The following is a 24,428-nucleotide window of genomic DNA, read 5'->3' on the forward strand; positions in this document are numbered from 1 at the left end:
TGATGGTTTCCGTAGGATAAATTACATTACACCAAGAGATAGGACTACTGAAGCATTTACAAATTGCCCTCTGGAAAGGCTGCAAAAATTTTACTCTTTCAATAATGAATTTTTCTATTCCCACAACACCAAGTTATTTTAATCTTTGCCAATTTGGTAAAATTTTAATCTCTGCCAGTTTGGTAAATTTTATGGTTAACTCTTTGTTTCTCTATGTATTGGTTAAGCCAGACACTTTTTCTGTATTTAATCGCTGTTAAATCTGGTTGTTTGCCCTTTATTAATAATCTATTGGATTTCTCTACATGCAATAGCTGAGCAGCTTTTTGACTTTAAAACTCACTTTGCTTTAAAGTACTTAAAGGGGGGAGGGGCGCCTGGGTGGCTCAGTTGGTTAAGCGTCAACTTCGGCTCAGGTCATGATCCTCGCGGCTTGTGAGTTCGAGCCCTGCGCCGGGCTCTGTGCTGACAGCTCGGAGCCTGGAGCCTGCTTCGGATTCTGTGTCTCCCTCTCCCTCTGCCCCACCCCCGCTTGTACTCTGTCTCTCTCTCTCAAAAATAAACATTAAAGAACTAAATAAAGTACTTGAAAGGTAAAGTCAGTTTTTCCTCTCCATCCTGTCCCTTATTCACAGCGCCTTCTCAGGTGGAGGTTTAACATTGGTGGGGTTCATCTTTTTTATAGTGTGTTGGGGAGCTCTTTATAGAGAGGTAAATCTTATCTTTGTCATTTTCAGGAAAATTAGGATCCTTGCTACTGCCTACTGTTAAAGGAATTCTCATTTAAAAAACAATGGTCAGAGACCTGTTTAAAGAAAAAAAAAAGGCTTAAGGCCAAAAAATACCATTCTTAGATTTCAGATCACAAAGAAAAAAGATGCTCTCATACTTCATATGTTTTTAATTTCCTTAGTAACCTTTCCATTGACATACTGGAGATACTGAATTTCAGAGTATGTGGCATTTGGCAACTTGAGATTTGGAAATAAGGATGCACAAAATAAGCCAACAGAGGAAGAGAAATTTCAAGATTGGGATTTCTGAGTGGTTATCTGTTGAAAATGAGCTTAGAAAAAAAAAAAAGAAAAAATGAGTTCTTCAGTATGTAGTCTATAGAAGTATGGTCCAGGTGTGCCTGGGTGGCTCAGTCAGTTGAGTGTGCGACTTCGGCTCAGGTCATGATGTCACAGTTCGTGGGTTTGAGCCCCGTGTTGGGCTGTGTGCTGATAGCTCGGAGCCTGGAGCCTGCTTTGGATTGTCTCCCTCTTTCTCTGCCCCTCCCCCACTCGTAACTCTGTTTCTCACAAATAAACATTATAAAAATTTTTTTTTAAAGTATGGTCCAGAAATCATTTTACCTTACAAATTGATTTGTTCAACTTTAAATGCTTGCTTTACCCTAAAAACGATTGAAAACTGTCATTATCTACTGGACTCAGTAATGCAGAATAACTATCCCTAAATCCAGTGTTCTTCAGTACTTTCCTAAATATAGTCAAGATATACACAATTAAAGGTGGTATTCCGAGCTGAATGGCCTTCACAGATCATGGAGGACAAAAGGGGATAAACACCAGCTTGTGCTCAAGGTAATTATGAGATGATGGGGTCTTTTCCCTTGGGCATTCATGGGCATTGTGTGGAGGGAAGGAAAGGGCAGTTTTTAAACCACTTGACTGGTTCGTTCGAGTGTGCATCTTGAACTTAAATGTATTACTGTTTTTTTAAATTTATAACGTGATTTCTGTTTATGATTTAAAAATTCCAGCTCTACGTTGCCAGCAGAAGCCCATCAGGCCTGTTTCCAGTGAATAAACCAACTGAGTATTGGAGACTAAGTCTGCAAGTATCTTTTTAGCAGACTAGAAACTTGATGGTAGTTGATCCTTTGTTCTTTACCATCCTTGCTTTAGTATGTAACATTTCCCATCTGCACTTAGAAGGGGGTCCCTTAACTATCATGATAACCAAAGTTTTGAGTTGCTGCTTATATTAGGCAGTAGTTTGCAAACATCAGTTCATTTTGGCAAGTATGCTAGCCTCTCCGGGGCTTGGGGGAATGGGGATCCGGCTGATGTGCAGTACCTTCGCTTACCTGGAGTAATCAAGAGTTGCTCATTCAGAAAGAGTAGAAAAGTCAACTGCATCAAGGTTTTAAAAGCGGCATTTATTGATTGAAAATAAATGTGTGGATAGGCTCTCAGCATGGAATCCACATTATTTTTTAATGAGCTTGAAGTACATCAAGATTCCTTACATCTTCCACCGTTTATCTTGTGTGTGCTTTTAGCAACCACATTGAAACGGAGATGAATTTTTGACATTTGACTGAAAAAATGTAAAATTCTTTAAGCAGCTCCCCATAGTTGATAAACCTTTGCAAAGAGAAAGATAAAAACACACTACAATGGTATATGTTGAACATTTATTACAACCAATTGGTGATGTGATAAGACAGTGCTAACATGGCCCGAATATGTATTGGTCACAATCACAACAAAGCTTAATCCAGCCCAGCAGATACAAATGAAAAGTGTAAACCATGAAGACATGTTTACATACACAGAAGTATGTAGAAAAGTGACATTGAAACAATTGTACAGCTTTAAAAAATATAGGGCCCACTAATGCCATTTTACCTCATTCGACTATCACTTTTATATGAAAGGTGGTGTCTTTTAGAAGATTTCTGATAACTAGGCAGTGCCATGGAAGGGAATGAAGCTGCCCTAACGTTTGCAGCACTTGTAAGTGGAGGGAAGCTAAATAAATTTGGCTCTAACAAGCACCCTGGAAGGAATAGTCGTGCTTCAAACAATGACTTAAGCAACACTCTGTGAAGAGAAGAAACATGTTTTCTGTAAGATGCTGTTATGAAGAATTCCAGGTTACGTCAATGTTTCCTTTTTTATTTGGGGGCATCAAAAACCATCTAAGTCACTACATGGTTATGACCACAAAAAAATCTGTCTCAGGAGTTGAATGTTCCTTGGCCTTAAAAATAACGTGCTCACTATTAGTCGCTCTCTGTTCCTCGTCCCAGGTCTGGAATGCCAGGGAAAGATCTTTTAGTGTAAAACACACCATTTCAATTTAGTCATTTGTGTATTCCCTTTAAGTATGTAGTTTCCATGAGGGTCTTTGGTATAAATTTGGTTCTCTGTTTTAAAGTTTCAACATAAACAGTTAAATTTTAATTCATTTGATATGTATCAATTCCCTTTATCCTCAGATATACTGAAATGTCCCACACTAGTCTTTGGTTTCATATAACCAGGTTTCATATTATAATTTTTAACAGTTTCCTTTGCCAAAGACCGTAATTAATGAATGTAGCTTGCCTAATTGTGTCATTTTCATAGATACATAATCAGATTGAGAGAAACAGATTTAAAAACTAAAATATCCAGAAAAGGTACCTTTCTTTTTCTGCATCATTCTAACTCATGTTTAAGTCCCTTATCACTTGATTAACCAAAGTTCCCTTTAAAAAAATTTTTTTTGTGTGTAGGCCTGAATGAAGCAGCTTAGCAAAACAGTAATACTGACAAGACGTCATCTTATACCATTAGCTAACATGGACATGAAGGCAGTGACCATCTACAGTGTGTGAAATGTCACAAGAAGTCATCAACAAGGGAGGTGAGTTATGTCAGTCCAATTTCTTCAAGAACACTACGTGGGGTTTCAGCTTCCTGTGGAGGGAAAATGTGAGACTCTGGTAAGCAGATCCGGGGAAGCTTGAGAGTGTGAAATTGACACGGAGGGATGTGCAAGTTTCAGAGAACAATGCAAGCAGTTCATTGGTTTGGGCACAGTCTAAAACTGAGAGCAGGCGGTTATTCAGGGTTGTGGACCCCAAAAGACCACAGAAGGGTATTTTCAGCATGCATTAAATACCCACTAATTACCTACCAATGTGCTGGGTACCATCGCTGTAACACAAAAAGCAGTCAAGCCCGCTGGCAATTTAGGAAATCATTGCTACTGAATTAGCTACAGGAAAAGTAAGTTATCTTTGTGTTAAAATTCAAAACCTCCCCTAAATAAAAAGCAGGGAAAACCCCGAGTTCTTCTGAATCTTCACATAATGTTTCCCATGGCCCTTTTTTTTTTTTTTTTTTTTTTGGTCATGTGTATTCATAGAAATGTCTTACTCTGAGTTTTTACTCAGTTTTTAACTTAACTGTCCCCAGCAGCATGGCTTCAGAAACTCACCTTCCCAGACCTCTCCAAGGCAACCAATGGCTTTGGTGAGGCAACACAGAAAGAATACCTGGGGACAAAGGCATTTTTGTCCTATGTAACAATCAATATTCATTTTTAAATGTCAAAGGAAGACAAGACAAAGCAGGCATATCTAGAAAAAAATTACTTAATATTCCAAAGTGGCTGATTTTGCATATCACAAAATAGGACCAGGTCAGATTCAGGGGTTACTTGCAATAATTCTGTAATTAAAAGGCATACTAGAATTTAATGGAGAAAACGTAATTTTTAGTATCCAATAACAAATTAACTTACTTTTGCATCCTAATTATGGTACAGCACAAAACAAGGAAAAGAACAATATTAAACCACAAATCCATACATTAGATTTAATTGCATGTAAAGCAGTACATGGAATAATCTTAAGTAAATTAAACGCTAGTCTGTTTCCGTATTTGGATAGTACTTACCTTCATATAGAGATTTGAGGGAGAGAAGGCTTAGTGCCCAACTTCTAGAAAGTGCTCAAAAAAATGTCAACCGATAACATTACACAACTGAGACCTAACTGAAGGTATTTAGCATTTAGTACTAAATAAAGTACTATAAATCAACTCTGCATATAAAGTTTTTATGGTAACCTTTTAGTAGGTGTGTTTACTAATGAAAAATGGGTAAAACATCAGCTTTGGTTAAAGAAAAAAATTCTGAAGTATTCTTGCCCTCGCCACCCCTCCCCCCAACGAAACCTCAGCTTAACCAGGCTACACATCAAAATATATATGGTGGATAAGCAAACAAGTTAAACAGCGCCACAAGATTACAACCCGCTGGAGGACATTCTACAACATAGGTGACTCGGTTTTAAAAAAATGGCAAGGAAAAAAAGCAGACAAGTTGTTAAAGATGAAAAGACTTAAAAGACATCAACCAGATACAATGTGAGCCTTGTTGGAAATCTGGTTCTAACCAAGTATAGAAATGCATTTTCAACAATTAGGAGAAATTGAACCAGGAACAAGTATTAGGAATTACTGTCAATTTGGGGGGCGAGGGGAGGACTGTGGTACTTCCTTCTCCTGGTGATACATATCGAAGGATTAAAGATGAAATAAGAGGTCTAGGGCTTGCTCTAAAATACTGAGGCAAAAATGGGGGTGGGGGGAAATGGATGACGAAACAAGCATAGTACTAAGAGTACTGAGCTGGTGGTTGCTGAAGCTGAGTGATGTGCACACAAAGGTTCTCTTTTATTTGCAGGTCTCAGAGTTTTCACGATACAGTTTAAAGAAAGTCTAATGGAAAGTGCAACAGTCCCAAGAATCATGTAAGCCAGTTTCTTTCCCTTCTCATGTTTAGCCTCAGACATTACATATACTGTACTGACATCTGAATCACATATATCTTAAATAAAGGAAACAACTTAAAAACAATCGTTTCCATTTAGGCCTTGAACTGTAACCAGTCCATTTACATGCGGACTTTGTTACCATATGGTAACTCTATTTTCCTTAGGATTTTCTTAACATTTTTTCTCTAGCTTACTTTACTGTAAGAATATGGTATATAATACATATACAAACGAGGTGTTAACTGAATGTTCAGGTTGTCGGTAAGGCTTCCAGTCCACAGTTGGCTGTTAAGTTTTTGGGGGAGTCAAAAGGTGTATGTGAATTTTCAATTGCCTGGGAGGGTTGGCGCTCCTAACCCACTCATTGTTCAAAGGTCAACTGTAATGTTAAATTGTCTTTAAAAACACCATACAGCCTTTAATGCATTTATTAAAAGATGCCTACATTGAATTCCATGCAGGTAACATTCTTCACTTATCCATGTAAGAATGACTCCTATTCTATTCCCCGGAGCTGGTCAGACTTCCCCTATGTCCTTACTGCATGTAATCCTATATGGCATTTCCTGAAGAGAACCATGTTACGTGTCCCATATGCATTATTTAAAATATATGTCCTTTCCAAAAGGCCTACTTAAAAGCAATCAGTTACATATTTGATTCCTTGAGACTTGTACTATTTGTACATTAGTTTGTTTTTTTTTTACAAATTGTGTTCATAATATAAAATGTAATTTTACCATGTTCACACTGAAATTGTAGCTCAAAATTACCTAGAAAAACTATTCTCTAAAGTAATCAAATTCATAGAAACAAAGTAGAATGGTGGTTACCAAGGGCTGAGGGGAGGGATGGGGAGTTGTTTAATGGCTACAGTTTCAGTATGACAGGATGAAAAATTTCTGGACATCAGCTGCACAACGTGAATATACTTAACAGTCCTGAACTGTACATTGAACAGAATTTGCCAGCTTAACCATTTTTATGTTTTTTAAATATGTTTAATAAAATTACCTGGAAAAACTAAAGTGTAAAATATATTTGTCAAAAGGGATGGAGAAGAAAAAAGTCATTCACATGAGACAAAGTACATGCAATACTTTTATTTTAGACGTGCAAGAAAAGCGATTTCAGAATCTACTAATTTAAAGCAAGCAGCTGTATACAAATAACAAAAGAAGCAACACCTTGTTACAGCTCAGCACACAGCATCCAAAGCAAACAGGCATGAGACAATGCATATTCAGCATTAAAACCAGATGAATAACATATTGCAGGGTTGGGGGAGGGGCAGAGGACAACAATGGAAATGAAAGACCAGTGTCTCCCAATGCTTTCAAGGTATAATGCTAAGTTTCTCATTTGATAGCCCATCCAGGTGCTTCAAATGTCATGCAGTACAGCGAGAATGGAAAGAACTGGTCTGCATACCTGCCTAATAGACACTCTCATAGGTCGTCTTTCAGTGGTAAACCTGTTTGAGCATCTTTTGAATTGGTTTAATGATAGCTTACTTAATCAGGCTTTAAACTCTACATATAAGCAATGAATTATTGGATACTTTTCCTTTCATAATAAGTTGCACGTTTTAAAACTATACACCATAATCAATATTAAGTCTTAATATTTAGAATATAAAACTATAGTTAACAAATCATTAAGTATTTAAATGAAGACTTAATCTATTATAAATCCATCACTAATAAAATACTAGTATTTAAACTGTATTAGGATTTTAACTATATAAACAAACTCAGTATTAACATTTTGAAAAGGTTATTTCCTATTAAACAACAGATACTGTAGAAGAGACTTCTAACACAGTTTTCTGATCATTCTTAAAGGGACTGTTCAATATTGTGTGGCACAAATGTGATCCAATATACATGGCATTACAAACTTAAGAACTGTGAATGTTTCACCCTTAAATATTATGTAATAGTACAGATTTTACTTTCTTGAATTATTTCCAAATATACTTTTATGTGATACGTTAGAATACATTAGCTCACAGAGAGCTGTAATACAGTCACACTAAATAGAATTTCTTTTCTCCCCCAACATCTGAAGACCAAGTCACAATGTATGTTATGACACTGTTTATTCTGCTGTAGCACTTCTGCTATATGCTCTTTGGTAAAAACTTTAACGATTGCTAACGTTTCCTCTTACAAGATGAATCATGTACGTGTTTAAGGTGAAATACTACTCAAAACATTCACAGGCCATATTTCAAGAAGAAATTAAACCAGTTGAGAGCAGGAATAAACTATATCAAGATCATATATAGAATGAAAATCAGAGAAATGACGACAGGAAAAAAAATTACAATGGTGAAGGTATTGATTCTGAAATGATTATACAAGATAATCAGTCACCAAGCTGAGGGCATTTTCTTTCATAAGTATATCAGCTCTCTATTTCCTCTGTGCAATTCTGCATACACGATGAGTAGTCATTTAGTACACAGGGACATTAAAATATTCATGACGTGGCTACAAAAGAAATGCATATATTCTTATACAGTATACAAACTGAGAGACACAATCAGATTTCTAGAATGTTTACTGCACAGTAAAGAAAATGGAAACTTAAATTTTTGTTTTTGTTCTTTGGTCTGTGGCTGAATATTTAGCTTATAAACAGTGCTAAAGGAGTTCAGATTCCTCTTTTAAAAACCTCATAATCAAATGATCTATGTCCTACAAAATCCAAAAGCACTGTATTTAGTAACAGGCTGAAAAGATTTTCAGTGTAAAGTCATCTGGTCAGTACTGAGTTAACTGAAAGTTCAATTAGAACACTACCTCCCGCCAGTCTTCAAGTATGTCAGGATTTTATTACACAAAGTAAAGGAATTTAATCCGTTAATGAAAATCGTTACATCCTAAGGTGACCATAAACTCTTTTACAGATCCTAAAGGAAAATCTTTCCCAAGAAGTAGTGGAAAAGCAGTCACCCATTTGGTATTTTAAGTAGCAATGGAGGTTTTTAATGGTTCACTTAGCTTTAAAAAAAACAGAACAAAAAGAAAACAAAAAACAACAACAAAAACTCCAAAGACAATGCCTTTAAGACTGAGGATATTACTTTTTAAATAATCCTCAAGATAGATTATAAAGAAATCTCCAAAAAGATGTCAACTGTCTATGCCTACAAATTTATGTAAATAGAAGTTTCTCATGTCAACGAGGTAACCTGAGGTGAGGTTTTAAACTGAGCCTAGAGTGTCCAGAGATGGATTTCTAGGGACTCCACAAACCCCTTAAAACTAGAGGCAAAATTCTGTGCAGATTTTCCTGAGAAGAGGGCCCAGGGCTCTTTAGACTCTCAAAGGGATTTTACCCCTGCCAAAAGGCTTGTGATTCAAAGTTTAAAATTGCTCATTTGAGTGCTTCTAAAATATCCTCATTTTAATATTAAATTCGGCATTTTGAAATGTTAGGCTACAAAGTCATGTAAACTGTTCAAATATGTGACAGATCTCTCATACGAGAACCATTAAATATAAAAGTATCTGAGAAGCACCAGTTAAATTTTAATCCTCAGATAATTCTTAAACACTTTCAAGAGACAGTTGTGCCTTCTTCCTCACTCAATACAGTGGAATGAACCAGCAAGTTAAAATAATGTAATAAACCCCAAATGCTTCATGTTCTTATGGAAGCTCTCATTTGCATAGGGGAATTCTATTTCTGTTATCAGTGACATTAGCGCTTCACAGTATTTACTAATACTTTTTTGTCAAAGAACCTCTGAACCTATTTCAATAGTCTGTGTAAAAAAAAAAAAAAAAAAATTCTAAGTCCCAACGATGAATGACTAGCAGAGTAAAATTCCCTATGAAAATAGCAGTTAAACGAAGTATTGGGACTATCCCTTAAGATTTAATGGAATCAGACTTATCAGGTAATACTAAAATATAAATAACAAACTTGACAAAAACCAAACTGAATTCATAGGTCCTACTACATTTTGATGCGTGTCAGAACTCCAGCACGTATTCTAGTACGCTCTCTTACACCCAATGAAACTCTTGCTGTGATACATATTCTCTGTTTTCTGGAGAGAGAACAAGAAAAGTTTAAGTCTGTCAACCTTTCACCTAAATAGCAGTTCTTTGAACCTTTATATTATAGCTTTAAATCTTTTTGTTTTCTCTTAATTCTATACACACTGTGCAAAAACCAACCATGGAGAGCGTATGCCCATTGAAAGAAAAGAGAAAGGTAGTGTCCCAAGTAGGGCTGAGCACACCAGCAGTCCTCCCCAGAAGAGACTTACTATGGAAGAAAACAAACAGCTCTCAAACATGACTGCCCGGCATGTCTGACAGACCTTTTACTACACTTCGTAAAGGAAAGGGGAGATGCTAAACCAAACTATTCCTTACAGCCAATGATCCATATTAAGTATACTTAAACAAGAAATTAGCATCTATCAAGTGTAAAGAATATTCTTCACAGGGAAAAATATTCTTTCAGAAACCCTAAAATGCACACAAATAATGTATCCTTTTACCACTTTTAAGTTACCGTAACATGTTTCAATAATTTCTCAGTTGAGACGGTCTGAAAAAGCTGTGCTATAAATGCCTTAGTGACCACTTAACATTTAAGGTTAATTTTAAGCTGAATGATAGATATGCCCACATTAGCCAAATGATTTTTTTCTCTAATATCCAAAGAAAATATGACAGCGGATTAAATATAACTCTAGTATTCTGGGCCCTCACACTATCAGTACATCTAATGAGTCATGGAATAATTATTTACTTAAGAATTGGGGAGGGTGAGAGTCAAGCGTGTCATAATGCACAAGGGGTCCTGTGCAGAACCAGAACTACTATCTTTTTCCACTACCCAGGTAAGGTGAGTTTCTTAATACACTAAAACATCAGCGATTTCAAACACAGGGGAATAGAGGCCAGAATGAAAACAAACATTTGTTTAATACAGTTGTTTTATTACACAAATACCGCAAATTGCCCTTAGTACCAATTCTCTGGAGACCTGTTCTCTGATTAGAGATTAGACATTATTTTCAACCTGAAATGGGCCTACAGTCCTGGGCAATCCTTTTACTCCTCACTCATTTACTCCCCAGTTAAGTCTATTCCAAACCCTCAACATTTCCCTCAGGTTATCTATGTCTCCTCTTTCTCCTCCGTCCCTAGCAGCTCTTCTCTAGACGAGTTTCTCAAAGAAAATGACAACTTTCTCAATTTCGCTCATCCAGCTGATGAGGAAAAAACAAACTACAGCTTTACTCAGTTATCTCCTCCTAACAGGAGGAAGATGCGTCTTGCCTAAGACCAATGCTTTTGATTCCATTCCCATTCACCCTGCCAATATACTTTCCCCTTTAGTCTATCGCTGTCTGCATTTGCTCCTTCTCCTTAGTGTACGTGCATGTATGTTCAACTTTCCTCCATACTAAGAGTAACTTTCTTCTCAACCCCCTACAAAAAGAACCAGAGGTAGCGGGAAGTGGAGGTTAACAAACACAGCAGAGAGAGGAGTTAAGTTACACCTGTTCTTAAAACTGCCTACATTGCTAAGACAAACTCCATCACCTTCAAAATTCCCAGAAAGTCACCATACTAGGCCGATAACTCCTGACAATATGGGAAACTGTAATGAAATCTGGTAAGCTAGCACTTATCTGAAGACTTAAGTCTTGTTGAGATGAGTGCTTAAGTTAACTACTGGTATTGGATCCCGATTTTCTAGTACACAAAGAGAAAATAGCTTACATTTAATGAAAAATACAAGTAACTATAATTTGAAGTTACTGCTTTATTCGTTTTTCTTGTAGAGGGGCTTCACTTATTTCTTGTACTAAAAGTAGTATCCTCTGTCCTTCATGTTCTAGAATACAAAGGTCCAGGGGCGCCTGGGTGGCTCAGTCGGTTAAGCGACCGACTTCGGCTCAGGTCATGATCTCGCGGTCCGTGAGTTCGAGCCCCGTGCTGGGCTCTGTGCTGACAGCTCAGAGTCTGGAGCCTGTTTCAGATTCTGTGTCTCCCTCTCTTTCTGCCCCTCCCCCGCTCACACTCTGTCTCTCTCTCTCTCTCTCTCTCAAAAAAAACATTAGAATATAATGGTCCTTTTTACTGCCCCTCACTGTATTCTGTGGCAGAATTCCTACCCTCAACTCTGGAACCCTATTCCTTGTGCTTAAAGACCAAACGGCCAGAGAAGATCCAAATTCACGAAGATCTATGTTTAGCAATGAATAGAAAGAGAAGAACTAAAAGCCCTTACAAGGTACCTTTTATGACACAGCTCATAATGTCAGTCGTATTCCATCAGCAATTGTGAGGCACTAGTAAAGTCAGAAAGTTTTCTGACATTAAGTTAGCAACGACTGGCAAGAGCAATATGGTTGTTCCAGATAGTTAGGGTCTAAAATGGCCAAGAGCATACAAATGCCTCACTTTACATGCTGGAACTTTCTTTTTAGCAAATTCTACCTGATTTTACCTAATGGAATAACACAATGTGTACTCTCCCATTCACACAACATCATTTTGTCATTTAAAAAACTTGTAAATTAGGGGCGCCTGGGTGGCGCAGTCGGTTAAGCGTCCGACTTCAGCCAGGTCACGATCTCGCGGTCCGGGAGTTCGAGGCCCGCGTCGGGCTCTGGGCTGATGGCTCGGAGCCTGGAGCCTGTTTCCGATTCTGTGTCTCCCTCTCTCTCTGCCCCTCCCCCGTTCATGCTCTGTCTCTCTCTGTCCCAAAAATAAATAAACGTTGAAAAAAAAAGTTAAAAAAAAAAATAAAAAACTTGTAAATTAAAAATATATTTCTACTTCTAGTACATGTTTGTTTTACAGTTCTAGAAAAGGGAGGGGGACCTCAAACATTTTCACAGGTAATGCTGATAAGTTAATGTCCCACTCCTAGATCTTTCCTCACTTGATATACTGTGAGTATCTTTCCTTACCATTACATAGAAATCAATCTCATTGCTTTTACAACCAGGTTAACAGTTCCATGTATGTAGGTAGCATAATTTTCTTAACCTATTTCCCACTGATTAACATTTGGGTAAGTTCCAATGGCTTAATATTACACTGAGTCTTAGTGTATTTGTATATTTCTTTTGGACACAATTCCTTGAAATTTAACTGATGGGTCAAAAGGTGTACACATTTAACTGTTAACAGCACCAAACTCATGCTCCAAAATGGACTACAAAGTTTAAGTGGTCATAAGCAGCAGACAAGAGCGTTGCTCATCCATGCCAATCCAAGAACCAAAAGAAGTTATCATTCATATTTTAATTTACATTCCCTTACATAAAAGGACCATTTGTTTTTTCTCTCATCTGTGAATTATTTTCTTTCATCTGTGAATTATTTATTTATATCTACTGTTGTCTTTTTCTATTGTGCTGTTGATCTATTTCTATTCCACGTCTCAAAAGTTTGTCTTAAAAATGATAGGGATAACTACCATCTTGTAAACCCTGCTCTAAAACCTATTAGTTATAAAATACTAAGGACAAATTACTTTCTCTGGCAGTTAATTATACTTTTCAAATTAAAAAAACCAGACTAATTAGCAAATATCACTTTAGACTTGAAATAGTTTTAAGCATACTTTAGGGTAACTGTATTGTATTTGCCTTGGTCTTCCATTTGGATCAGGACTTGAAATGCTTTAAATTTGATCAGGGTTTTCAAAACATAAAAGATTTCCTTGAATCACTGAATTTCAAATATTCAAACTCTCTATCTTTGCTAAGTAAGTTCTTGAAGGCTAGTAAGGTACAGAAGAACAACAACAAAAAAGTCTGCATGTACAATAAAAGCCTGTATTTGCAAATTCTGATCATTTAAATTATTCCTCCTATAAAAAAAAATGATCAAATCCCTAAAGTGAATGGGGAAAACAGCAGAAAATTAAAAAAAATATTCTAACTGCCTGCAGGGTATACTCAATTCTGTTTCCATGTAAAAACTCAATTACCTTAACAGACATCAACATATTTGGTTATTGTTCAGGAAACGAAATTATATAGTGACAACCCACAAGCTTTGCTGTGGGTTAGGTGTTGAAGTCAACCACAGATTATCTCCCCAGGCACTGGTTATCAAGTAAGGGTGATTTCATTGACTCACAGAGGTGATTTTTATAGCCATTTACATGTTCTTATTAAGCACATTTGTCCTTCTTTTACTGTCCTTAGGGTTTTTTTTCCCCCTCCTACTTTTGATTCATCGCAGCCAATCATTTATACTCTGGACTATATATTATATTGAAAAGATATAGTGGTCTGTAAAATGTAAATGGAATCTTTGTATATATATCCTATTGTGTTAAACTAAAGTTTCTTAAGCAGGGCACTCCTGATACTTGAGGCTGGATAAATTCCTTATTCTAGGAGGGCTGTCCTGGGCACTGTTGGACGCTTAGCAGCATCCTTGGTCTTTACCTACTAGATGCCAGTAGCACTCCACTGCCTGTTGTGACAATCAAAAATATGTCTAGGCATTGTTTAATGTTCCATGAGGAGGCATAATTGCCCCACTCCCCATCCCAGTTGAGAACCACTGAGTTAATCTAATCGTCCCTGGTTGATGGGTAAATTATGTTTTAGTGTGCGTACCTGTATTTGCTCATTCTTCTATAATGGACATTTTTATTTAAAAAAAAAAGGCAATAGAGGAAACAATAAAAGAAAATGTAAAAGAATGTGTCAGTAGGGGGGGAAAAACCCTCAAACCTTGAAATTTTTCAGAAAGTACTTTTTAAAGAAAAAAAGTCACCACCAACGGCTAGGAATATGCTCTTTGCAGGTGCCAGTCTTAGGCCTCATGCAATCAATTTAGTAGATCAGGATCAGCATCGAAGAAAATAGAAGAGAAAATGTGAGATTGCAACACAAGAAATAAAAGTATTATTTAACAAAATATTTTTTCAGTTTATGTGCGTGTAACTACTGTGATATAAAAATGTATTTTACTGTGGGTTCTTGTCAAATATCTTTGAAAATCAGATTTACAGCTACTGATTTTAAGTTACTCCAACTTTTCATTATTACAAATAGCCCAGAGTAGCAAGAGCAGGCTCAAAATGAGTTGAAATGAAACTCATTTAACTCATAAAAATAAACGGGGGGGGGGAATCCTCAAATTCTGAAAAGCAGGCAAATACAGAGCTCAAAAAACACATCTAGAACAAAATGATTAGAACCTGAAAACCAGTGATCAAGGACATTGGCCAAATTGTTTCTTATAAAGCGTAAAATGAAAGACAAGATTTGTTCTGCCTTTTGTTTTTTCTGCATCTGCCTTTCTGTATTTTCCATTTCAAGCATTAATGTAACCAAACCTTACTTATCTAGTTTGTTCTAGCAGACCCCAATCAAGTTTACCTATAAAAAATTACAATATGGGGGCGCCTGGGTGGCTCAGTCAGTAAAGCGTCTAACTCCCAATTTGGGCTCAGGTGATGATCTCATGGTTTGTTGGTTTGAGCCCCATGGAGCCTGCGTGGGATTCTTTCTCTCCGTCCCTCTCTCTGGTCCTCCCCTGCTCTCGCTCTCTCTCTCAAAATAAATACACTTAAAAAAATTAAAATACGCTGGCCTTGTTAACTTTTAACCCAATTTAAAAGAAAAAGGGTTAGGCTTAAAGGCTTTAACAAACAATGGAAATCACAAAGGAATCAAAGGAGTTTGTCTTATTAAACCAAATCCTAAGAGGATTTATATCAAAACACTTTTTGCTGTTAAAGGATATTGTAAATATTTGAACATATCTAGCTATTGTAAAACAATGTACAATATTCTTGAGTTTGAGTAGCATGCCCAAACATTCTTAATTAACAAGATTTTAATTTAACCCCCCCCAACTTTATACTAAAAGGCATGTTATTAAATACTCCAAGTACTTATTTACTTAAAAATAATTTTAGGTTACAAAAGATTCATTTTTAAAAATCACTTTTTCTAAGATTCTTACCTTTCCATTTTTATGCAGTCCAACAGATTTATTATTACTTCCACAAAGATGTTGCATAGTACTAAGATATATCATGCAGCCCCAGCACTAAAACAAATCAATTTTAGCAGCGCTAATTCTCCACAGAGCACCACTTTCTAGCTGAGGCAGATTAACAACTGCATATCCGAGTGAATCTCTTCATAAAGTGGATCATCTCAAAGTAGAAGCAAATTCATAAGTGTAATGCTTGCTTTTGGTACCTCACTTATTTTTCATTTCTCAGATTACTTTGTGAGAAACAATACCAACAGCAAACAAAGCTCAAAAGGAAAACCCCCACAAATTTCAAAATGATGCTGTTAGTATAAAAAAGAAAGGCTGACACATCTCAAAGCGCTGATCAACACCATCATGCATCTACGGCTGAGGTTAAAGCCCGACGCCCGGTATTTAACTATTTGATCTTCACGGATCAGGCAAGGACTTGAAATCATCTCACGTGCAACAGTCTTTGCATAACACCCCACTTTATCCATGCCACAAAGATGGTAAATTTAGTAGTTACCAAGAAATAAGTTGGGGGTCAAAGGGACTAAAGCCTTAGACTGCTCTTTATCATAAGATATCCTCAGACAAACCTCCCCATTCTTCATTCTGGCTCTATAAAATTAAGGAGCAGAGAAAAACTGGTAAGTGCCTGACTTTACAAAGAAAATGCACTCTACATTTCCTTGGTCATTACATGTATGTTTATAAATCAACTGTACCACTCCCCCAGGTCCTCCCCCACAAAAAGCTAGCTTAAAATAGGCACTTAATTGGTGGTGTGGGTGGGGAGGTGGAATGTTCCAAGTATTGCAAAAAATGTCAGTTTAGTAATCTCGGCATGTTGCACTTTAGTAATTTAAGAATCAAGTACCAGTGGCATGTTAAGAAAACGTGTTAAATTCCAACAGACATTAAAAATTGGATAATAGACCAATTTTTCTGGGCTTTACCCCCAAATCTATGTATTCACAGAACCAAACACCAAAAGGAATACATATACAGTTCAGTCTAGAAATGTCAAAACTGAACCACTATTTACCAAGTAATTAAGTAAAATAAAAAAGGTCTTTATTATTTGATCACAGTGTCTGATATCGTAGCAATTATTCAAATACCCATTGATGTTATGTTCTCATTACTGATTATAATATGCTAATAGAACAGCTACCGTATCCACTGACTGTCTGTCCTGTTGGTCTATAAAACGAAGGACTACCTGAACAAACTATGTGACATATATACAAATCAGGTAAAAGAGAAATTTTTCTGAAGAAAAACATTCTTAAGGATAGAAATGTATATTTCACAGATTTTAAAAGGTCTAAAATCAAAATTATTTTATGATTTCCCATGTAACATCAAGCCAACAAATATTTGCATTATAAATTTAAAGGCATCTTTGGTGTCTAGAAATAGTCAATTCAAGTAAAAGACCTGACACCAAATAGAAAAGTCACAATACATGGAAAAGTAATTAATTAGGCCCTCCACAAATTTAAACTTGCATCTAGATGAGTGTCTTTACAGCCATATTTACAATGTTGGAAGCAAAATCATTTCATGACATAGGCTAAATGAATACTATATCCCAAATTTTAAGACCAAAAGAGCTACTATAAATCCAGGAGTTTAGATAAATCCGAGAAGAAACGATTTAAACAATTATTATTTATGCATCCAACTGAAAAATACCAACTACTGATAATGTGGACAATGAAAATCTTCAGTATAAAAGGTAAAAAATGGTATCTTAGAAAATCTATTCTGTTCCATACAGAAAAACCTCCAGAATGATTAATCTCTTTATTCCTGAAAAACACAGAAGTTGGTACCTAAAACAGAAGGTTTAAAATACACATACCAAGACAATACACAAAGGGGGGCGTGGGGAGGGTGACGGGGGAAGGGAGAGAGATGGACAGAGCTCAGTGGTTAAGATTTCACACAGCTCTGAAGTCTAGCAGATCTGGGTTTGGAATGCTAGGACCAGTTGCTGGAACCTCACTGAGCCTCTCCTTCGTCATCTGTTAAAAAGGTACTCATGATCTTTCTCAGGGCATGTTGACGATTAGCACAGGATGCTTCACAAATACATACTCAGTAAGCATTAGCTCTCATCATAGTTCTTTTTTTTTTTTATTTCATAGTTCTTTTTTGTCGTCATAGTGTCCAGACCTGATCTCATGACTGACTATATGTAATATGCTAAGAGAAAACCTACTTTATCACCTGATGGTCTGCCTTGTTTGCCTGTTAAAGGACTACCTAAACAAACCAAAACATGTTTATATAAATTGGGTAAAAGGGAAATTTTTAGCAAATTTAGAAATTTTAGAAACTTAGCAGTCTGTGAAATGCTTTTTCTCATCTTATTCCACTATTTTATGAACATAATATTCAAATACTCTCCTAGAGATGTAAACATGTATCATGTATCAACATATAAATGAATCTATTTTAGGAAACAATCATCTTGTCATCCCTGGATTTGTGACAGTATGTTGGCAAATAAGCTAAATGAGTAACAGGTTAACCTGAACAGAATCATCTGAAGCCTTACTGCCACAAAGAGACTTTAGCTTGGCTTCATAAAAGCCTTAATCTGCAATGTATTATAACTCACTCTAAATTCAGAACAGACTAGCCACATTCTGCCTCCTCAAGAACTGAATGGCTACATTGAGAAAAATGGTTTATTCAGACACCAAATAGACACTGTCTTAATGTACTATCACTTTGGTTTATGTACAAAATGACGTTAAGGTCACAGATAAGAAACTGGGCAAAATTTCTCTTCTAAAGGTAAGAAACTGTAATTAATAGCAGTCAAAAAAAATTTTTTTAAACTAGGGTGAGACAGGGTAAGGAAAATCTTACATGGAACCATAGACATCCAATGCTTCTCTCTACTCCTTTCTACTAAAGATAAAAAAAATACTGCTTCAAAAAGGGAGGTATTATTTACTATTAAAATACTTTAATAGGGGAGATACACACACACACACACACACACACACACACACACACACACACACACACTTACAAATAAATATGGACTTGTACTAACGTTTTTATCCCCGATACATCAAATACTCAACACATGCTATAAAGTAAACTTAGTACATTTGCCGTATTTACAAAGTCAATAGCAAGTTCCCAGTAGTTTAAACAACAGTCCAGACACAGGAGAGATCAGTACCCTAAACACTACTCTCCAGAAAAAAATATATTAAAAGGTGAACTTCAAGAACTTTAAAATGTTTTAAGGCAGATGGAATTAATCAAGAAATGATGAAGAACCTGGAGGAAATACCAGGATCTGACATAATATAACTCCATAATAACAAAATATAAAAGTGAACAAGGGAAGAGACAAATATGAAAAATTCATAGTTCCTGATTCTGCTTTTAACCGAATTTTTAGAAAAGTCTGATTAGTAAACAGCAAAATAAGGAGGTGCTAACTTTAAAACCACATATGAGCTTGCGGTCAGAATATCAGAAGTTAAAAAAGGATCTCCCCAGTGACATGTCTGCAATCAATGAATAAAGCACCGCGGCGAGCTGTACGCACTCAGGAAAGGCGCCGTGCCCCTTTCACTACTGACAGCGGATGGCATCAGGGCTGCCAACCAAAGATTCCACTGGTGCAGGCATCTTAACCACTGTTTTGGTACCTCGAGATCATTACACGCACAATGTGTTGTCTCACGTTTAACAGGTGTATATTCTGGATGATATCGTCCCAACTTTGAGCAATCCTCACAACTGACCCAGTCAGTGACTGATGCAGAGCCATTATTGAGGCCCTTCCTCCCACAGGGGCCCACTAGAAATTATAATGGACAAAAAGAGATTTACTCTTCTTAGTTCACATTTCTGTTATAGCAGAAATGCTAAAAAACTGGATTTAAAGCCTCCTTTCATAGTAAAAAAGGCAATTATCTTAATGAAAACATACATTTTTTATATTCACTACTCCTTTCTATTTGATTAAAACCACAATTACTGCTAAAGCATAATTCAACTTGGTATCTGAATTAAGGTATCCTTAAGTTTTTTGAAAAAGGTGGCCCTATCTGTGAAACTTTAAACTTCGGAAATTGAAGGTCCAGAAACAACAAATACACAGTTAACCCAGGACAACTATGGAAACTGGAAACGGAAGATGGTTTATAAATGGCTCTCGTGATAGATATCAAGGCAAAATAAGAACACAGTCATTTGACAGAACACGGTTTGTTATTTAAAAAGAGCCAAGAGAAGGCCAACTACCTTTTAGTTAGTCTTGCTAACATAAAACTACAGACGTCTACAAAAAGTGTAATTATAACACTGTCATTTGCTTGGCTACATTTGCACTTAATGGACATGAGGTGAAAATATGAACCAATCTGGGATGAAAACGCCACAGTCTCACAGTCAACTCATGGAGAACAGGGGTTACCGTAAGTAAGTAATTCACAACAACGGATGGAGAGTTCTCAAATTCCTGTTATCTTGATGAATCTTTTCCCTTCTTAGTCTGTCCTCTAAAGGTTCAGACTCTCTCGTGTTTTAGGGTCCAAAAATGGGCCATCATTATGACAGACCATCTCCAAAGTAAACAATCCATCCACAGATAACTGAGTTGATGAGATGGACACATATTCCCATCAAGAAACTGTACATGGACACTACATGCCAAGCATGCTTCAGAGTAATTTCTGAGAGTCTACGAATGAGGGAGCACAACTGAGACTTCCCTGGCAAGAGCAAAACATGCTACTGCCCAGCGAAGAGAACTCTGATTAGCTTACCTCCTGCAGTAGATCAGCCTGCTCAATTGCTTTAAGGACATTTTTCTTGGATGTTTCCTGAACTTCCCCTCCCAAAAGAAACTCATCCAAAATAAAATAAGCCTTCTCAAAATTAAAGATGATATCAAGTTCACACACCTGAAAAGCAAGGAAAACAATGGTAAAACTGAAAAAAGCAAAAGGTACTTACCCACTATCAGGTAGTGAATAAAATCTGATCAGAGCAAATCCATCTTAATTCTTTCTAAAAATGGCAATCTTGCTAACTAAGCATCATCAATTTAGTCAGCATATTTCTCAAATCTCAAGTACTTGGAAACACAACGCCTACAAGCTAAGTAAGAAAGACCTGATTCTGGAAGCTCCCAACATGGGCAACGTAATAATTTTCTACTCACAAAAACTGATCTTTTTAAATACGTATTTCCCGGATAATGTGATCGTAACTGCTTACCAAATCTAAATTCTATATTAAGCACTTCCAGAATGTTAATCTCTGCAGTTGAACTCCTTTCTGTTTCACTATTTTAAACCTTATTCTCACGACCGTCATTAAATGAGGCAGCGGGGTCAAGCACTGCGGCAGTTAAGTGGCTGTGCACGCTGGCAAGAGTCAGAGTCAGCCCTTCTCTCTCCTGCAGTTACTTTCAAAGAGTCAGAATCCCCAAGACAATCAAATAATAAACTTGTTACAGAAAAGATTAAAAAAAGATACTATGGCTTTCAATTTTCTAAAACAAAATACTACTCACACTGCCAAAATACTTGTCAAGTAATTCCACATAACGATGAATTATTTCCAGGGTAATTAGCTCATTGTCCTGATCCTCGATAGCACAGCAAAAATACAGACTAGCATATCTGTAAGAAAAGCAAATGTGGAAAAAATTTTACTCTATAATCATGTTTTCTAAATATATTTTCATATCCTATTGTGAAAGACCCCATACTTAAACAATTCATTTTCCCTTTTACAACAGTGTAGATTATTTTCCTCCCGGAGTGCAAAAGTAATGAATGCATATAGAGAAAGTTTGAAAGGTACAGGCAAGAAAAAAAAAAAAAAATCACTCAAATCACACCATCTAGAAAGACAAACTTATTCTGCTCTTCTTCCTTTCAGGCTCCTTTCTAAGAATATTCATAGAAATACATATAATATTCTAAAACATAGCTGGACCCAGTTACAAAACACATTGAATGAAATACAACGGTCCTCAATTGTATGAAATACGATCTTGTGTTTACTTAACTAAAACAAAATGCACTGTGATTAATGCAAACTACAAGTAAACAGGGAAGAAGATAAACTTTCCGACTAAAGGACTTATTGAAGATATTGTCAATGTGAAGCCAATGTCCCAAAATGTTTTACTGGAGCGTTAATATGCACAAAGAGAACACAAATCATGTATGGACAGCTTAAGGAGTTTTCAAAGTGAACCCACCTGTGTATCAGCACCCTGATCAAGAAACAGATTATCGAACTCCTGAATCCCCTCCCCTAGCCTTTCCAGTTCACCACCTGCCACCCCAAAGGGTAACTACTATCTTGACTTCTAATAGCATAAAATTGTTTTTTAAAAGGAGGTTTCTAGATCTGTGGAATAAACTCCAAGAAAAGAACAGCTCTGTTTTTACAGAAGTTAGAGAAAGAGAACAGGGGAAAACTGAAACCTGTCCTCAAATTTTCCAAGTTCTACCTGTTAAATGAAAGTTTTGGTTATTTACCCTTCATGAAGAATAAGATTGGAAAAGTAAATATTCTCTTCCAAATTAGGATTGTAGCACATGGGACTAGACTATACTTGACTCAAGGAAGCCAAAACTTAAGACAACCTTGAGGCATAGCAAACAATGACCAAGTCCTTTGAGGAGGATTAAAAGAACATTTTCAAATGGTTTAAGTGTATTAAAGGCTTTTGAAACAAACAAAAAACAAAACACCTATGACATTCTTAACAAGTCTCAGTTTAGATTGTAATTTTCACTGAGGAGCATTTAAGGGATTTTTGGGAAACACGATGAGCAACTACTGCTCATAGCACTGATGGAAAATAATATATGCAAACACATAATCTGTTTTGGAACCCAATGAATTTCTGCTCTTCAGTATGAGAGTAACTAGTATTTACAGAATCCTCTATTAATTTTAAATTTATCAACTGATTAAGTAAAGATCAATTATTTGATCTTTCCAACAGCAAGCACCATCATCCTTGACTGGGGGGTGGGGGGTAGAGGACAAAAAAACTGAGGCCCCAAGAGTACAGGGTCTGCTAAGTGGTTGCTCTGGTACAAGAAATCTGATCTTCGGACATCAACTCCAGGCCTTTTCCCACTCCACCTTAGGGACTCCCTTGTCATCCACAGCTTGACTTTTCTGCCATGTCCACTCTACCGGACTCACACATTCAGTGAGTTATTTAAAATGGTAGAAGAGTCTGTTGCAGTCTTAGAGAGGGGGCTTTCCAATGTGTTCATTTATTAGCATGAAGGACATAACAGGGCACCACCTCCAACTTTAACAAAATGTTTCCTCTCTTTCCTACCCTATGGTTTTATCTGTTTAACAGGCAATGGGATGTCCCAATTCTCCACCCTCCCTAACCCATGCTCACCAAATAGTTTTGAATTTGGGGAAATTGATACAAATGATACGTTACAAGTCCCTGAATTAAGAAAACTAAAAATTAAAGGAACTGGCATTAAAATGGTAGATAAAGGGGCGCCTGGGTGGCGCAGTCGGTTAAGCCTCCAACTTCAGCCAGGTCACAATCTCGCGCTCCGTGAGTTCGAGCCCCGCGTCAGGCTCTGGGCTGATGGCTCAGAGCCTGGAGCCTGTTTCCGATTCTGTGTCTCCCTCTCTCTCTGCCCCTCCCCCGTTCATGCTCTGTCTCTCTCTGTCCCAAAAAAATAAATAAACGTTGAAAAAAAAAAATTAAAAATGGTAGATAAAAAAAAAACAGCCACGAACAGCGCACATGAACAGGGTGCTATTTCAATAATCCCATTAGAAAGAATTTACTAAGTCAGTTACTAATAGTAAAATTCCTTTTAGTCTTAATGTCAGCATTTCGACAATGCTACTGTTAAGTAATCGAATGCTTGCCCCATGGTCCTTGCTCCTCATCCACAGTACTGCCAGTGCTGCCTTATTACAAATAAACAGCACTGAAACACTAGTCATCGGTCTTCAACTGTAGAATCACTTGGAAATATTAACTTAACTATCACAAGGACTGGGGGCTCCTGGGTGGCTCAGTCAGTTAAGTGTCCAACTCTTGGTTTTGGCTCAGGTCATGATCTCACAGTTCTTGAGTTCTAGCCCTGCATCAGGCTCTGTGCTACAGCTTGGGATATTCTCTCTTTTGCTATCGCTCTCAAAATAAATAAATAAACTTAAAATTAAAGAACTGTTTTAAATACCACCAGGACTGATGTGTCTAAGCATCAGCTGATAGTATTTTAAAAATCCTGCAATTCTACCTAAATGTAGAATGGACAAAGAGCCATCCAAGTAAACAAATTCTTTGCTGTAAGTGAACAGCTAGTTATCAGGATTCTAAGACACCACTTTACAGAAAGCTTACTGAAGAAACAGAATAGTGACAGGTAAGATTCACGGAGTCCTCGCTCTGAATGAGACACTAAATATTAGCTGAGGCTTTTGCATATTTTACTATTTGAATCCTCACAACTCTTCTAGAAAGATACCATTATTACTTGCATTTACAGGAGACCCAGGCTTAATTGAGTAACCTCCCTAGGAAGAGCAATTTGACTCCAAAGCCCAAGTTTTATATTAAAAACAATAACCAGGAACTGTATTAAATAGAGTAATCCTGCACCTGGCAAAAATTAAAACTGAATAGGCAGTATTTTAAGAGGTTTGAAGAGGCAGTGAAGTAAATGGTGTTACACTGATTTAGTAAAAGATTACCAAGAGAACCCTATTTTTGAGCCAAATGCTTTTTAAAACATTCAATTATGAGCTCATTTTTTCTTAGTACATATTTGTAAGTCTAAATCTGAAGTAAAATTAATAATAGACTAGTAAGA

General features: G+C 36.7%; 1 protein-coding gene and 1 long non-coding RNA gene across 9 annotated transcripts in view; both read right to left on the reverse strand.

Annotated features, from left to right (window-relative positions):
- Positions 1-2,146: 2,146 nt before the first annotated feature.
- AP1S2 (adaptor related protein complex 1 subunit sigma 2) overlaps positions 2,147-24,428 on the reverse strand; it is a 28,651-nt gene continuing 6,369 nt past the window's right edge. Inside the window, exons 3-7 of one of the 8 annotated variants that reach the window (XR_005788122.1) lie at positions 21,119-21,227; positions 20,367-20,504; positions 16,085-16,179; positions 4,525-4,533; positions 2,147-3,695 (exon numbers count right to left, since the gene is read on the reverse strand). Coding sequence is in view for 6 of the 8 variants with exons in the window: in XM_040468306.1 (XP_040324240.1) it covers positions 3,688-3,695; positions 4,219-4,276; positions 4,525-4,533; positions 20,367-20,504; positions 21,119-21,227 (322 nt within the window). In the remaining 2 variants the exon portion in view is untranslated. The other 7 variants (XM_040468306.1, XR_005788121.1, XM_040468307.1 and 4 more) reach the window with 7 other exon arrangements.
- On the reverse strand, positions 13,760-15,051 carry LOC121025673 (uncharacterized). The gene is made up of 2 exons (XR_005788125.1): positions 14,320-15,051; positions 13,760-13,994 (listed from the first exon to the last, which is right to left on the reverse strand). It is a non-coding gene; the product is annotated as an uncharacterized LOC121025673 (long non-coding RNA).

The sequence above is a fragment of the Herpailurus yagouaroundi genome, unplaced genomic scaffold (assembly GCF_014898765.1).
Source record: "Herpailurus yagouaroundi ecotype Mexico unplaced genomic scaffold, PumYag 67690, whole genome shotgun sequence".
In the NCBI taxonomy this organism is placed as follows: domain Eukaryota; kingdom Metazoa; phylum Chordata; class Mammalia; order Carnivora; family Felidae; genus Herpailurus; species Herpailurus yagouaroundi.